This window comes from Kryptolebias marmoratus, linkage group LG24, assembly GCF_001649575.2.
Source record: "Kryptolebias marmoratus isolate JLee-2015 linkage group LG24, ASM164957v2, whole genome shotgun sequence".
NCBI lineage: Eukaryota > Metazoa > Chordata > Actinopteri > Cyprinodontiformes > Rivulidae > Kryptolebias > Kryptolebias marmoratus.
Genome location: NC_051453.1, coordinates 8,577,220 through 8,592,692, shown reverse-complemented (window position 1 = coordinate 8,592,692; position 15,473 = coordinate 8,577,220). Strand labels below are relative to the sequence as shown.

Below are 15,473 nucleotides of genomic sequence, written 5' to 3'. Positions count from 1 at the left end.
GCCTGTTGGCCTCCACCTGGTGATTACTGTTTGTCTGATCGTCTCTGTGTTTGTGGACACAAGTAAGCAGTCTGTGTAAGTGGGTGTGTGTGTGTGAGGTCCCAGAAAGCTGCACATCATCACATAGAGGGCTAAACTTTCTCTCACACATGGTACATTCAGAGTACATTCACATGTATGCACAATCCCTTCCTGTAGGCAGGAGCGGGAACCTGTTCTCTAACACTGAACCTGTGTGCCAAGACTGAAATAAACCACACGTGTTTCTACAAATACACAATCAGGTGTTGCTTGTTGAGGTGCTATCAGATGAAAGGAACTTTTATTACTTCCACTACTGGAGGAAGTAAACTTTTTTGTGTAAGTACTGTAGTTGCTTAGCTCCTTTTTTTTCCTCATCTACTCCTGATGGGAACTCATCTTGCACAAATGAAAGCTGAATCGTTGTAGCACTTCAGCTCCATGTTCACCACTGACCCACAGCTGTGGAGTATTCCTGCAGATGGCAGAACTCTGGTTTAAACTTTAAATTTGGGCTGTACGGTGTATAAAATCTGCAGGAGCACACTCCCAACTGTGTAGTAAACCAACTTTTAGTGTCACAAACTGCAATCTGTTTGTCAGGTTCGCTTTAATTCAGGCAGGTGTGGAGGCATCCATTTTCCATTTCTTGAAGCTTAGCAGCTCAGGCTAAATTATGCTAAAGCTCTGGAAAAGTTATAAAACTAATAACGTTCACAGTCCTGCCTGCTTTGTCTAGCTGAAACTGAACTTAACAAAGCATCTAGACGATAACATCTTTAACTCCAAACCCGGGAGGAGAAGCAGAATTTGTTTTGGCTGTTGGCTTGACTGTTAATTTGAAGGAAATGTCTCAAATGTCTGGGCTTCTGTTTGATTGAGGCGTCAGACTCTCAAATACTGGATATCAAAGACAGGACTTCCTGCTTTTTTTTCTCCATTCATTGTTTGAATTTAGATAAGTTTAAAGGTTGATGAAAATGGAAATCATTGTTAAAGCATAGCTGATGGCTTTGAAGTAGCATTTCTGCATCTACAAGAGTTTTCTTCAAATATCTGCCTATAGACATGGAAGCAGAGGTAGATTTACAGCCTTTAGTCACTGAAGTAAAATAATTTATAACCTATTTTGAGTTATAGACTCTGTCAAAGCCAGCATACCTAGTCTCATACAGGGGTCTTATATAATCTCAGATTTTTGGAAAAATCCTGCAAACAAACAACTCTACCACAACAGAGCTCTGGGGGGTTTTCATTGTTTGAATCTTTTTTTGTTTGTTTGTTTCTTGAATGGTTGCAGCACTCTCTCTAGATTCCCGATGCCCTTGTAGCTTTGCAGTTCAGTTCAGATTTTGTCCCACAGATGAAGCGTCCTGGTGACAGAACTTCTATCATCTGTGAAATCTGTGCAGTAAACTCGGGCCTGAACGACCCTGCATGAGACCAGCCAGACAAACCCTGATCACTGGTGTCTTTTTCTCAGACTCTCAGCTTTCCTTCTTGCCTTGTAGCCAAGCGGCAGCTCAGTGGAATGAAGTGAGCTGCAAATGATTCAAACCCAGTCAGACAGAACACATACTAGTCCTGGTTGGATGTTGGACATGCTCTAGCTCATGTCATATAAATCTTTAAGGATTCTGGTTCTTGTAGGTCGTTAGTAGTGTTTGAGGTGCAGGCTAATTGTTTATAATTTGACTGGCGGAAGCGATTAGAGCTCAGTTTCATGATGACTGCTGCTCATTAGCAGGAAATGTCAGCCTTTAGCTCATTCTGTTTCGCTCCCCATATCGATGTCTTTTCTTTCTCGCCTCAACACGTCGAGCCTCAGACACTCTCCTCACTTAGTGGTACAATTCATTATCTGTTTTTTTCCTCATGTTTATGTAGAAAAACTCACCCTCACTTGAGTTATTTACATTTCAAACACAAACTCTGATTGTTGACACAGCCACACTACACCTCTGAGGAACCACAGCGATCTCAACGCCTTCCTTCAACAACTTCTCGAAATGAAAGTTGACCCACCAAACTGAGAGCTGGCAAAAACAGCGGGTGGGTGTTTTTTGGGGGATGGGGTGGGGGTGCTCGTCAAGTGCACTCAAACCCTTAAGTATTTAAGAGACTTTCAAGCACCCGGTTTTGATGCAGCGAGCAGACCTCGTTAGTCATTCTGGCCACCATTCAATCTGTTTGGCTGGAAAGGTTTCAGCACCAGTTCAGATGTCAAGATAAGGCTCTTGTGTTTAAGTCATCACAGCGACCTCAGATCAAAGTGGGTCCAATGCAAGACGGCAGCAGATGACTTAAGGGGTATTGTTTAGACCGGATTCATTTTCAGTTGGAAGAGCTGCTTCCCTTGTGACATTTGCTTTGGAGAGAGTTTTTCATGTTATGCCCGTAGAGATGGCAGGTTCATCCTGATGACCTCCTTTCTCTCCTACTTCCACTCCCTTCTCTGTTTGTCCTGGACAAAGACATGCTGACACACACACATATATAAATTTTGTACTTGTGCAACTTTGACCTGTCATTAACCGTTTTTATACATCATTGATGTGGCTTTTATTTAATGGATCACTTGCTGACACAGATAGCTGATAGTTCTCAGAAGTTTTTCTTTAGTAGGAAAAAGCCTCATTTTATCTGCATTACAATTTTTGTTCCAGCCTGTGTTTTGCTGTGTTTGTTATTGCCAAAAAATTAGATTTTATATGCACTCAATTTCCTTAATACAGAAGGCTTAAACAGACAAAAATGCCCAATACAGAATATCAAAGTACAACAATTACAACCTCCAGAATGACTATAAGAAACGTTAAAATCCTCTCAAAATTTACTTAAGGTGTGTCAAATAAAGTGTGGAAAAGGTTGATAATAAATGTAATGAACATAAGGTGAAAATTCCTAATTAAAAACTAATGTGCAGCTTTAAAAGTATCAGAAAAAGCACCTATTTTTGGTGCAGCCAACCACACCTCTCGTGTCGTGGATGAGTTATGAATTTTCCGTCTTGCTGAGTTGTAATTCTGATGAATGTGTCCTGATGTGTAAATTGAACTACAAGATAGTGTAGACAATGCATTTCTGGGTGTAGCTGACCTGGCAGCATGTCTCTGTAAATCATCACCCTAAAAATAATTGCCAAAACACATCCACCTTTGGGTGGTGAACATCCTGGTCTGTAACCTCTTTACGGTCCCACTCCCTCATTTCATCAGTTTTCCGACGTTGTTTCACAATCTGCAATACATGCCACATAAACAAACCAAAACATGTTTTAGTCATTAACTTTCTTTTTTAAATAAGTGTCTTTGTTCTTTTTAAACTGCTCAGTTTGGCATGTCTGCATGTGATTTTAGTGTTTAGTTTAAATTGATTTTTATACATGTGTTTTTAAATTCTGCACATCAGAAATATATGTCTTAAAGTTTGCCAAGTGAGCTGCTCTCTCTCACTGCACTACTTTAAGCATTTACCTTATTTATATGTTAAATGGTAAAGCAGACAGTCTGATTTGTGGGAGTCATACTGATGGAAACCTGCTTTCTGCTTTCTCTTGTCCAGGTGGACGTAACGTGACCATCTCGCTACAATCCAGGACGGGTCACACTCACATGCCCTCAGTGGTCGGGCTGCTGGTCTTCACCCAGTTCTGGTTCTGGTTCCCTCTCTCGCACTTCCTGTCACTTGCCTTCACACCAACTGCTATAATCGGACTCAACAAAGACCTCAAGGTGTCTTTTCTTCTCATTCGGGGTGATATTGTGGGATATTTGCAATGAACGATAGCAATAGATTTATCATTTATGAACTCTGTCGTCCGTGTTCAGTTTTGCTGGTAAATCTGGCTGCAGGTTTTGTCTTCAGTGTTGCTTTAGGTGTGGAGGATATTTCTGCAGTAACAACTGTTAGCAGCAGCCTTTCTCCATAACAAAACTCTCCTTACTGTGGCTGGTTTTGGCCCCCCGCCACTCAAGCATCGGTGCCAAGGGATCAGCGTGACATATTGTAGTCTTAAACTGACATTAGATGGGCTTTATCTCTTCTTTGCTACCCGAATCAGGAGCACATGACACCAAGGCCACTGACGCACTTTTATGAACTGTGTGTGCTCAGCTTAACAAAGGGAGCACACTCGGTGAAAAGCCCCTGGCTCACGGCATCCTGGCAAGCTTTTTTTATTGAACTACACAGCACTTGGCATCTCAAAATTGGACACCTTTTTAAACTTTAAAAACAACCCTCTTCCATACAGAAAGGAAACAACAGAACAATGGGTTGATGTGAAGTACGCACTCCTGGTCACACGTTGTTCTGCAGCGGTGCTCTGCTGGAGGCTGTTAAATCATTTAGGTTCAGTGAACTGTTCTAATTTGAAGGCTTACATTAAACAGAAGGCACCTGGTGCTGCTGTGACTGCACATCTTCTTTAATGTTTGTCTTGGCAGAGTTGACAGAACACTTTTTCATTTTTTTACAGAAGCTTAGTTGTGCTGTAAGGAATGAGGAGTTCAAAAGCACAACTGGTCAGCCAATCATATGTGTGATAATTAAAAAAGTTAATGACACACAGGAGGCTCAACAACGATCGCTCCTAGAAAACGTGCCCATTTTGACCTTACCTGGAGTCTCACAACAACACTAATAATATTAATCATTTGACATTATAATAAGGAGAAAAAAAAACGTAATAATCTCAGTTAAATCTATCTGTGTTGACATCAGATTACCACAGATACTAACTTCTGAGAATTACACATTAGTTAGAGGTGTGAAACTTCTTGACACTTTGAACTTCAGTTTTTCTACATTTGACCCAAAGCTCTTCTGTCGTCATGTTTCTGAGCCGAACTGAGCACCGGAGCGTGATTGGACTTCACAGATCAGTGAAAGAACACGGCAGGGGAGGAGATGAGGAGGGATGACACAAAACAAAACGAGAGCATCGCCACAGAACAGCAAAAGCACCAAAAGTTGAAACAAAGAAATAAAAACAGCTTTACAGTCAAGAGCTCTTTTGTTCAGAGCTTTGATAGGTGTTATGTACACAAACCAACTATAACTTACCAATAAAGAGATGATCAGTTTATAAACACAATTTGGATGAAAATGTGAATATTTTAAGATGGTAGGGACCCATCTGCATTCATCAAATTTACTGAAAACCAAACAAATTGATGCAGAAATAGACCACCTCTCGTTAAAGTAGTAAAAAATTTAAAACTCTGGGAGTTTCATGTTTCTTAAAACCTCTTTGAAGTGTCTGAAAACCAGCACAATATAAGACAATCTCAGTTTGTTTGAATCATGCGAGCCTGTTAAACATTCCTCTAAATGGTGTTTGTCTCATCTGTTTGTTCAGATGCCCAAGGTGCAGTACCGCTCCAACTGTAAGCCCTCCACCTTCGCCTACCCACCAGCGCTGGAGGTTCCCAAAGAGAAAGAGAAGGAGAAGGTGAGAACTGAGGCGCCGCTTTGCTTGTTCTCATCTTAATAATCCAGGAAAGCTGATCTTGCCTCATATTGATTTGTGACTAATTTTAAACATGGCTTCTTAGACTCCTCGTCTTCCTGCTCGTTGTGTTTATTATCTTAGTTGCTTTATTTCAAAGTCTGATATGCTTGTAAAGAATACAACGGCAGATGTTTATCTTGTGGTTCACTAGCTTTTGTACATTTAAAGCCATGTTGGTAAAAAACAGTGTAATTGTCTCTGGTGTTGTCTTACGTTGTGGAAATGACTCTTTCTCTCCCTCCGTCCGTCTGCATGGCAGGTATCTACTGCTGTTCTCTCCATCACTGCCAAGGCCAAGAAGAAGGAGAAGGAAAAGAAAGAAAAGGAGGAGGAGAAGATGGAAGTGGTGAGTGGAAAAGGCTCAACTCTCTGAACCCTATCACCTCCACCAAACAAGTTGTATTTTTAAAGGACTGATTTGTTTTTATTGCTTTGTTATTGAAGCACAAGTCATTTAGAAAAGGTTGTTTTGACCTCAGAAACCAGAATGTTTAATGTAAAATAACCTGTAAGTTTTTGACCCTTGATTTGTATTTAAAGGAAGGTTTACTGTAGTTCCAGTGTGAGGTATGGTGTATAATCTGCAGTCTTATATACAGTGTTACTTTTACTACTCTGTGAATCTGTGTCGGCCGAATTAGACTCCTGCTGATACAGTTGGCGTTTGTTTTGTTTTTTCACTTTATTTGCTGCTAGAAAACGTTATTACACACTTTACTGAACAACCTGAAATGAAACCTTTCGGTAGTATCTGAAGCATGCACCCAGTTATCCACTCTGACACACATCTGCATTTCTGTGTTTCCTGTCTTTGTGCTCATCCACACCCAGCATTCAGCGGCAGAAACGTCTGGCCTGCTCACATCTGAGGCTTTAAACTTTTATAGAACTTACTGTAACGGTGTTTGAAGGAAAGCTGTCCCATTAAAACTGGGTCAGACGGTTCAAAGTCGTCTACTGTGATTGTTTACATTCAGTTCAAGGTTTTCTATTTATAGTTTGAGTGCTCATTCTGTTATTTTAGATTTGCAATGACATCAAGATTCTCTGCTGACAGGAAAATGAAGACCACAGACAAACATGTTCAAGATTAATCAATGTGACCTACAGAAACAAAACAAAGGATACGGAGGGAAGTAACTGTTGTCGCTCTGATGCAGGGATTTCTAAATTCTTTCTCCACAGGAAGTCCAGGAGGGTGAGAAGGAGAAGAAGGATGAAGAGAAGGAGAAAGAGAAGAAGAAAGAGGCAGAGCCAAACTTCCAGCTCCTGGAGAACCCGGCGAGAGTGATGCCGGCTCAGCTCAAAGTCCTGACGATGCCGGAGTCCTGCCGCTACCAGCCCTTCAAACTGGTAACAAGAGCCTCAGTATTTGTGTGATCAAATGAAAATCAAGTTTTCATTGTGAGGATTTGAGTCTACTGCTAGTACATGTCCAAAAGTATTTATAGTTGAATGACATCAATCTGAGTAATTATACATAACAGATAATAAAATCTAACAGTGTAAAGTATCTCACAGAGGAGTATTTCTCCTTAAATAAATCCTTCACATCTGGATTCAGCTTGCTGGTTGATTTTGGTCGTTGTTTGGTACCTACAAGTCCAGAAACTCCCCTCTCCAAGCCTATAAAGAGCACGGCCCGGCGGTCCTGCTGTAAATGTTGACAGCTCTCTGCAGTAAATGGAAAGACAACGAGCAGTCACCCAATAAGCACTCGCTTCAGGCCCGTTAAGAGGAAGTTCTGTTTGATTTCTGTGTCCAGCGGGCAGAGCACAGAGTATTATATTGTGCGGTGCTCTGTATCAAGTGCCAAAATGTTGTCTTAGCTTGTCTAAAGTTTGGTAATGCTGCCTTCCTTTTAAGGGTTTGTTTTTGATTCAAAGGAAAGTTTAGGAAGTGGAGTTTTTACAGACTTATTCTGAAATCTGTTCAGTGTAAGGACATTTATTAAAGGCATCTTTAATAGACAAACCCTAGATAATGAGATTTCCTGTTTTGTTCAGTGATGTTTTTCAGCATCATTTTTTTTTTTCTTTTAAGCTCACCTTAAATTGGAACATTTGAAAAGGCCCTAATGGAACTCGGATGTTTGCGTAAAACCATCATTCAGCTTGAAACTTCATCTGGTTCTGTCTGTCTGTCACCAGCTGCATACAGGAGGGATCATCATCCTTAAAGACACCAGTGAAGAGGAGGAGGAGCTGGTGGAGCCCGTCTCAGCTCACGGGCCTAAAATAGAGGAGGAAGAGCAGGAGCCTGAGCCCCCCGAGCCTTTCGAGTACATTGATGAGTAGAAATACTATCAGAGCCAAGGTCAGTTCACATACATGATTACTGAGCGTGCAGCAGTAATGTCTGCTGTTATCTCTCCGACTGTTTGCTTCCTGAATAAATAACACAGGGCTTTTTAAATTACTTGTTCAACCCTGAAGATCTGTTTTAGAGAAAGTTTGTCTATCCATTGAACGAGGAAAATGGGTCTAAATTTCTGTCCTGCAGAGTTTTTTTTAAGCAGTCAGAGAGACCACAACATTAGTTTAGCAGCTAGCAAATCAAGGCTTTTGACAGAAGTTTGGTTATGTGGCTGCTCTCGGTGTAAAGGTACAGAGAGCGTTCTGGCTTTAACCAAGTCCCACAGAGCTGTCAGGATCTTGTCATAGAACGTTACATGACGTGATAAAGCACAATGTGGCGTCTGTGCTGCTGTTTAAAAGCCTGAGCAGGTTTTACCCGCCACCGCCTGAGGAATGTAAACATGGCTGCCGGCTCACAGGGCAAACCTTCCTGCTGAACTCATCACCAACGCTGAGCGGCTAACGATGCTTGTTATGTTTGTGTTGGACCTGCCTCCCGTGTAGGAGCGCACCGGTGCATGTGATGAGACCGATGAGGTGTCGATGACCAAATTAGGCCCTCTGAGAATACTATGGAGAATACTATGTCATTTCATTAGGAGGTTCGAGTGCTGTGTGACAGTAAACACTGTCAGGATTACTTCATATGTTTGGTTTGGATGCTGCAGGCAGCTCCAGAGCCAAGGGGAGGGGGTTACAGCCGATCAAGTTTTAATGAGTCACAGGTTTGATACCCAGAGCACGAGTGTTTGCAGTCACTGTTCCAGTGCGATCTGTCCTTGATTTTCATGTCTTTAAGTGTCCTCTTCGTGTTTCAGTGAGTTCTTTAAAAGGTTACAGGCACTCTGAAGAATTCTTATTAAAATAAAGGGAGGGATGGATGACAGATGCATTTCTTTTTCCACCCTGAGAGTTAGAGATGGATCAACTTCAACCCAACCTCATTGTTTATAATTAAGTTTGCAAAACTGATGGCAGAAATTTAGAAACCTTTTATTTTGTGAGAGTTGCTTTTTTTTGGTGGCTGTTTTTCTTCATATAATTGTTCTTTGTTTTTCTCTCCTCAGGTATAAGACGACTAATATTTTGGTCTTGTATCCATCAACGCTCCCTGCTTCACTTCCTCTTTTACACGTTTTGTTTCTGTTTTTGCCACACAAGGAGTGCATTTCATTCTCAGTGTAAAAGTTTTTGTTCAATAATAAAAAAAGTCCATATTACAGACTAGAGTGTGTTTCTTTCACCAGCTGTGTGTTGCTCTAAGCCCATACATTTATCTGATTTACATTTTTAGCACTCAGCAGCAGCTGCAGCGGGTGTCCAAACAACTGGTCACATATCAGTGAGACTGAAGAATGTGATCTGTTTGAGCGGGGGAGGAAACACTCTGCTGACAGCTCGTCTAATAACACCACTATCTCAGTGTTTAGAGATTGTTTAAACATTTTTCTGCTTTGTCTCTAATTTGCAAACCTGCAGCAGTCTCACTTCGTCTTAAAGAAATGATCAGAATTTTGAATTCTCTACATGAGAGAACAGATTATTAGTAAAGCCATGCCAGACTGGAGATGGGTAATTTCTCATTTACAGGACTGAAGCTGTAAGGGGAAAAAAAATTAACTACTCCCCTAAAAATTGACTTTCACTTGTAAAATGAATGACTGCACACAGATGAGCCAAACGCTTTGGCGTCAACTGATTGTCCTGAAAATTACAAACAAGTTCTTTTAACCCATGACAGATTAGGAGCCATTTTGAAAAATTTAGACACCTCAGGGACATTTGGTCAAGTCTAATTTAGTAAACATTTTGACATAATGAACCATCATGTTAATCCCAGGTAGCGTAAAAAGAAAACTCAGTGGAAATTGTCTTAAAAAACCAGCCCAAAAATACTTTGTAAAATCTTCAGAAAGCCTAAAAGGAAAAACTGCTTCAAAAAATTACAAGACAATCTGGCTGCTTGGAGACAAAGTATAAAAAAAAGAAAAGTCAGGGTGGACTAATATTTTTGCACAGTACTGTGCCAAAAGTAAAATCTCATTCAAGCCCTTGACCGTAGAAATGGATTCTTGTCTGCAGAGGAATGGATTTTATTGGGTTGTGGTTTCTGGTCTTCAACCCAGGATCCAGTTCATCATCTCCATGAGGCCAGTTTTTCCTCTGTATCTGGTAAATGAAGCTTCTTTTGGGAAGTTGTTTGTCCGGGAACAAAGGAAAAACCTCCTGACTTTAAATCCATCATCTCTGTAGAACCTTCTCATCCTTTTTATTTGAGTCCACAGCTTCATGGAGCAGAGCCACATTCTTGAAGGTGCATTAAACTCTGTATCCAAATAGGAGGGAAGCTTTAGTCATGCTTCAAGCCCTTCCGCCTCTTTCCAACCTTGATTCCAGTTAGAATGAGTGGAAGTCTGGCCTCAGTCTTTACTTCCAGTACAACTCGATGAATCACAGGTGGGATTGGCTGTAAACATGTGGAACATCTGCCTCTGTTCAAAGTCACATTTCATACTTTTCCTCGGCTCTCTGTGATGAAACAGACCACCTCACCGTATAGCTTCTCCATCCGGCAAACTAACAGCTGACAAATCAGTAACTCTACCAAGAACATTGAAAGCCATCCATCTTTTTAAAGACATTTGTCTCAAAGCTACTGTTCTCCAGGGCGGTGACTAACACCACAGGTCAGATCAGATGAGTGCACGTCCTAATGAGTCCCTTTTCACGTCTCAAACTCTTCATCTTGGCCTGTTTTGGGACATTTGCACCTTTAAACCTCCTAACAAGAGCTCCAAATCTCCATACAAGGAAAAAGTGATGCTCATCTGTCAGCAGAGCGGTGAAGCAGCTGTCGAGGAAACAGTTTGGACTGAACAGATGTGTAGTCACCGTCTGTGGATGCAGGGATGGTGGCCGCGCCGGTGAAAGGATGGAGGGTCAGCAGCACTGTTAAAGCAAACAGGACGAGCCACCAGGGAGCTCGTCGGTCAGGTCAAGCGGACCAGGTCGAGGTCCCGCAGACTTCCTGGCAGGACTCGAGGGCCAGCGAGTGATGTGCCGGTGGTCCATGGTGGAGATCTGGATGTTCTCGTTGAACAAACCCAGGATGATGTTAATCTTGGCCTCAGCAGATGGCAGCTCATAAATTTCCTTCAATCTTTAAAAGATAGAGACCTACAACGAAGCGCTGAGGAGAAACTCCAGCTGTTTTATAAAAACTGGGGGGTTTTGTGTTAATCCTGCTGCTCACAAATGTGATCATTAATTTGACAAAATAAGCCTATGAGCAAATAATTTTTAAAAATGCAAAAACACCAGATTGGAGACTTATTTTTAAAGGCCTAAAGATGAAATCTGAAAAACTTAGTTTGCACAGTTTTGAAAGATTCCTTCACTTTATATATTAATCAACTAAATTTGAGGGGGGAAACTCATAACTGCTCATTGCAATGAAAAGGCAGGTGATACATTGCCCAGGTGCCATGTTAGCAAAATATCTCAGGAGCCACTGAACACATTTTAATGTAATTTGCTTTATATGTATTGTTTCCATATTATTCCTTTTGGTCTACTCTGACTAGTTCCTCAGTCTTTGTAACAGAAAAAAAAAAACCTGATGTTAAACATGAATTTCATAGGTAGGAAATGGTGCATTACAAGAAAAGAACCTCTTTTAAACAATAGAGCCTGCTGAACGATTGCACATAAATTATTTGTATCCTTCCTCAGATCTGTGCATCAGCTTAATGTCCAGTGAGAAACGAGATGCACCAGAACTCAGTTACAAGAGTCAAATTAAAGTATGTGAATACTTACATGCAGGTAAGATGCTGTCAGCCTGCAGTTTCACTCTCCACTGGTTGTATCTGAGGAAATTAAACATAAAGAGAGATTAAAGGAAACGTGTACGAGCGCAGCAGGTTTGTTGAAGTTTGTTGCTGCGTGTTCTCAGCATCACTGCCTCATATTTAACCCTCAAGCTGCTGTCCCAGCCTTCACCTGGACCATATCAACCCAAGACAGGCGAGTGATGTCAGCACTTTGAACAGTTACAGTATTTTCTGATTATTTACCTTTCTGAAGGTCGACTCAAATGAAACCCTTCTCACCACCAACCACTAGTTTCTACATGAGAAAACACACACAGAACAATGAGATTTAGATAGACTTTGCTTCTGATTAAAGTTATGACATTTTACAGACACCTCACTACTACTGGTTCGGACCTTCAGAGCGGACTTAACTCTTCACCTGGAGACGATCGTGTGGAAAAATCCCAGAAGATCAGCGGTTCCTGAAACACTCCGACCTGCTCGTCTGGCACCAACAAGCACGCCACATTCAGAGTCACTTAAATCCCATTTTAACGCCCAGTTTGAATTTCGGGAAGTCGTCTTCATCACGTCTGCATGCCTAAAGGGACCAAGCAGCTGCCATGTGATTGGCTGATTAAATGATTAGGTGTTAACAAGCAGCTGAACAGGAGGCTCTAATAAAGTGGCTGATGGGGGTATCTGCTGCTTCATTAGGATGAATGCCTCACTACTAATAAAGAAAAACAAAAATAAATTTTGGATTTTGACATTACTTCTACAGCTGAAGTAAAAAGTTAATTCTTAAATTTACAGACTGTGTTGATAATTAAGGTAATTTTTAACGGAGAACAAACAAATGTACACAAATGTGATTATTTGATCATTTTCCTATTTGCATGTGTTTGTAGTAAATACAGTTTTATAAGTCAACTTTAAGCTGTAAAAGAGTAAAAATTTCTCTTAATCACTAAATTGTTACTGCTTATCAAGATGTAAATCTATAAGAAGATGCGACAGACCCAGCCTTATTAGACCAAGTCAACTGTAGTAGAGAAACTGATTTATTTTTCTTTTTTAAGGCTGGGGGGGGGGGGGATTTTCCCAGCAGCAGATTAACACATTTGGCCGACTGGCGAACACTTCCTGACTCGGGATTGTGTCCAAACTGATAAAAGAAGCAGTCACTCCAGGCCACACACAGACATGACACTGATTATTACTTTTGGAAAGCATTCAACAAATGGCTGAAATTCCTAAACTGATAAATGACATTTTGTTATTGATGTAATTCCCACTGAACTGAAGTTGAAAATTTACACTTTGGATCAGAGCTTTAACACTCTCTGCAGGATTTGAAACAGAAAACGTCAGTGTTTGTGTTAGTTTGTGTGATTTATTAAAAGCGGGGAAGGAGAAAGTTGTTGGACAGTAGCTGTTTACAGCCGGAGTGAGGGGGTCAGCGGACTCTCTGGAGCTGACCGAGAGCTCTTCACCCTCTTTTTGTCAGAGCAGCAGCAGAAAGTTTGTTTTGTCCTAAGTAGGAAAACCCGAAAAAAAATGCTGACTGCTCTTTGAAGAGAAAGAAGTTTCTTTTTTTAAAAAAAAAAAACGTTCATCCTGCAGAGACTAAACGAGAGTGAAGCGTGGCTCTACTCTCACGCCTTACCGTGCACTCTTAACACTGCGCCTATTCACGCCGCCCGTCCATTCATCATCAGCTGTTGGAGAACACAGGCAGGACTGTTTGGATTCTCAGGCCAGGCTGCTGCGACGTCTGAAACCCGAGCGTTGAGCACGAGCGCAAGCCGTGTAAACACCAGGACTCACCGCAGCAGCTCTGAGGAGCAGGGTGACGGCCAGAGTCAAACGCTGATCCACTCCTCCATGCAGCTCCTTTTAATAAAGGTTAGAAGGAAAAAAGACTGTTAGAAAATGTGATGTTAGAGCAAGAATTTATATTAAAAGGAAGCTATATACAAATAAAAGTCTCCCCCCCCCACCCACTTGTGCTACAACTAAAGCCTTGAAAGCCTGATATCAGTACCCCCAAATGATTAAAATTAAAGAACCAATATTTCATGAAGGAATGCATATCGCCCGCCACATTCTGTGCAATAAAATTAGACAAAATTATGTTTAGATGTTAAAGATATGGCCATTTTGGGCAAACCTTGAATATATGTCTCATGTCATCCTCATGTGTTGTGAATAACTCTCAGCTACTACCACACCCAACCTTAGCTAAATATCTGTAAACCTGACTGAGTTATAGCCATTTTTGTGTTTTCTACTGTTTAACAGCTCGGGCGGCCATCTTGAATCAGGCTGGCTCCAAAAGTTAATGAGTTGTAGATACACATGCAATGAATATTTCCTGCAAGTTGCATTAAAATCTGTCCAGCAGTTCATGGGGTATTTTGGTAACAGACACACACACACACAAAGACACGAGCAAAAACATTACGATAATGTTGTTTTTTGGGTTGTTTTTTCTTTCTTTCCATATTTGCAGAGCCACGCTGCCTTACTTGTCTGGTATTTTTGATGTTTCTCTGAGAAAAGTAAAGTCTGACCTGAGAATAAATCCCCCCTCCTCTCCTCTGTATCATTTTCCGTTTTCTCTCTGAGGAACAATATAATGTGTAAAATGCGGTTATTTCCCAAAAGCTACAAGCAGAAACGGTCCCTTCTCTGCACCTGCCGCCATCTTACCTCCTCGTGCAGCCCGTCTGTTTGCCTCATTAGCAGGACGCAGGTGCGTTAATGAGGGCCGCGTCCCATTTAGCTGAAAGCCCCGTTTCTGCGCCGGTCCTGTAGTAGAGTCAGCTCCGAGGAGCAGGAACGGGACGCAGCCCTCGTTAAACACACCTGCGCCTGTTCCGACCGGAAATAGACCTTTCTCTGTTCACACACACCTAGATGCTCCCAGTAAGCCCTGTTTTTACTGACATCCTCACACCTGCTGTTAATTATTATCTTTGTTTATAGTTTTAATTATTTGGAGGCAGCTCTTGTTTTGTCTGAAAGCAACATTTCTCATGAGCCACTGGACGGATCTGAACAAAACTTTTAGGAAATAATCACTGGATGCACCTCTACAAGTGATTAATATTTTAAACTGAGCCAATTCAAGATGGCTGCCACAGCCAACTGACATTAGACAACACAAAAATAACAACAACTCAGTCAGTTTTACAGATGCTGATGTGGTAGTGACTGAGAGTTATTCACAACATGCACTCTGAGCGGGATATCACATTATTTTCCACTAAAATAACTACAGCTGTCCCTCATCATAAGATGATCTCAGTTTATGAAAGGTGGCGGGCGATAGGCATTCCTTCACTTTTAGGTTAATCATCATCTTTGATCAGCAGCAGGTGTCTGGAACCAGTGAGTGAAAACTTGTTTTTACACACTAATTTAGCATTTAGGTTAGTTTTAATGAAAAGAGTGACACATTATCCGTCATGTGTTGTTGTTTGTCTGAGGTTGGATTTCACAAAGTCAAAACCGTTAATCTAAGAGAAGAGTAAAAAACTGGGATTAACCAAACCTTGTCAGATAATCCTGGTTAAATGGAGTCAGCGTCACCAAACCAGGCCTTTATTATGAAAATAAGGATGGTCACAGGTAAATTTGGAGCCGAAAAGCCTCAATCCTCTATTAAAAAAGCCTCATATTATTGCTTTTACTATGAATGTTTATAAAATCTAATCCTTCCTCAATATTTTTGCCCTTTTCCCCTTTAAAGCAACATGT

At 41.2% G+C, this 15,473-nt stretch overlaps 1 protein-coding gene and 1 long non-coding RNA gene across 7 annotated transcripts in view; one reads left to right on the top strand and one right to left on the bottom strand.

Moving 5' to 3' along the window:
- The window catches only part of psmd1 (proteasome 26S subunit, non-ATPase 1), a 29,372-nt gene extending 20,257 nt beyond the window's left edge, over positions 1 to 9,115 (top strand). Inside the window, exons 20-25 of the mRNA XM_017413526.3 lie at positions 3,586 to 3,755; positions 5,384 to 5,476; positions 5,796 to 5,882; positions 6,722 to 6,889; positions 7,687 to 7,852; positions 8,961 to 9,115. Of these exons, the coding sequence (XP_017269015.1) occupies positions 3,586 to 3,755; positions 5,384 to 5,476; positions 5,796 to 5,882; positions 6,722 to 6,889; positions 7,687 to 7,833 (665 nt within the window). The 3' untranslated portion in view covers positions 7,834 to 7,852; positions 8,961 to 9,115. The remainder of the gene's footprint in view (positions 1 to 3,585; positions 3,756 to 5,383; positions 5,477 to 5,795; positions 5,883 to 6,721; positions 6,890 to 7,686; positions 7,853 to 8,960) is intronic.
- A 716-nt stretch (positions 9,116 to 9,831) lies between these two features.
- LOC108234324 lies at positions 9,832 to 14,609 on the bottom strand. 6 transcript variants are annotated; one of them, XR_003039033.2, is made up of 6 exons: positions 14,424 to 14,609; positions 13,378 to 13,604; positions 12,123 to 12,309; positions 11,970 to 12,021; positions 11,713 to 11,762; positions 9,832 to 11,053 (listed from the first exon to the last, which is right to left on the bottom strand). It is a non-coding gene; the product is annotated as an uncharacterized LOC108234324 (long non-coding RNA). The 6 variants fall into 6 exon arrangements; XR_003039030.2 differs by having other exon boundaries at positions 9,832 to 10,983; XR_001808520.3 differs by having other exon boundaries at positions 9,832 to 10,974.
- Between the last annotated feature and the right edge of the window lie 864 nt (positions 14,610 to 15,473).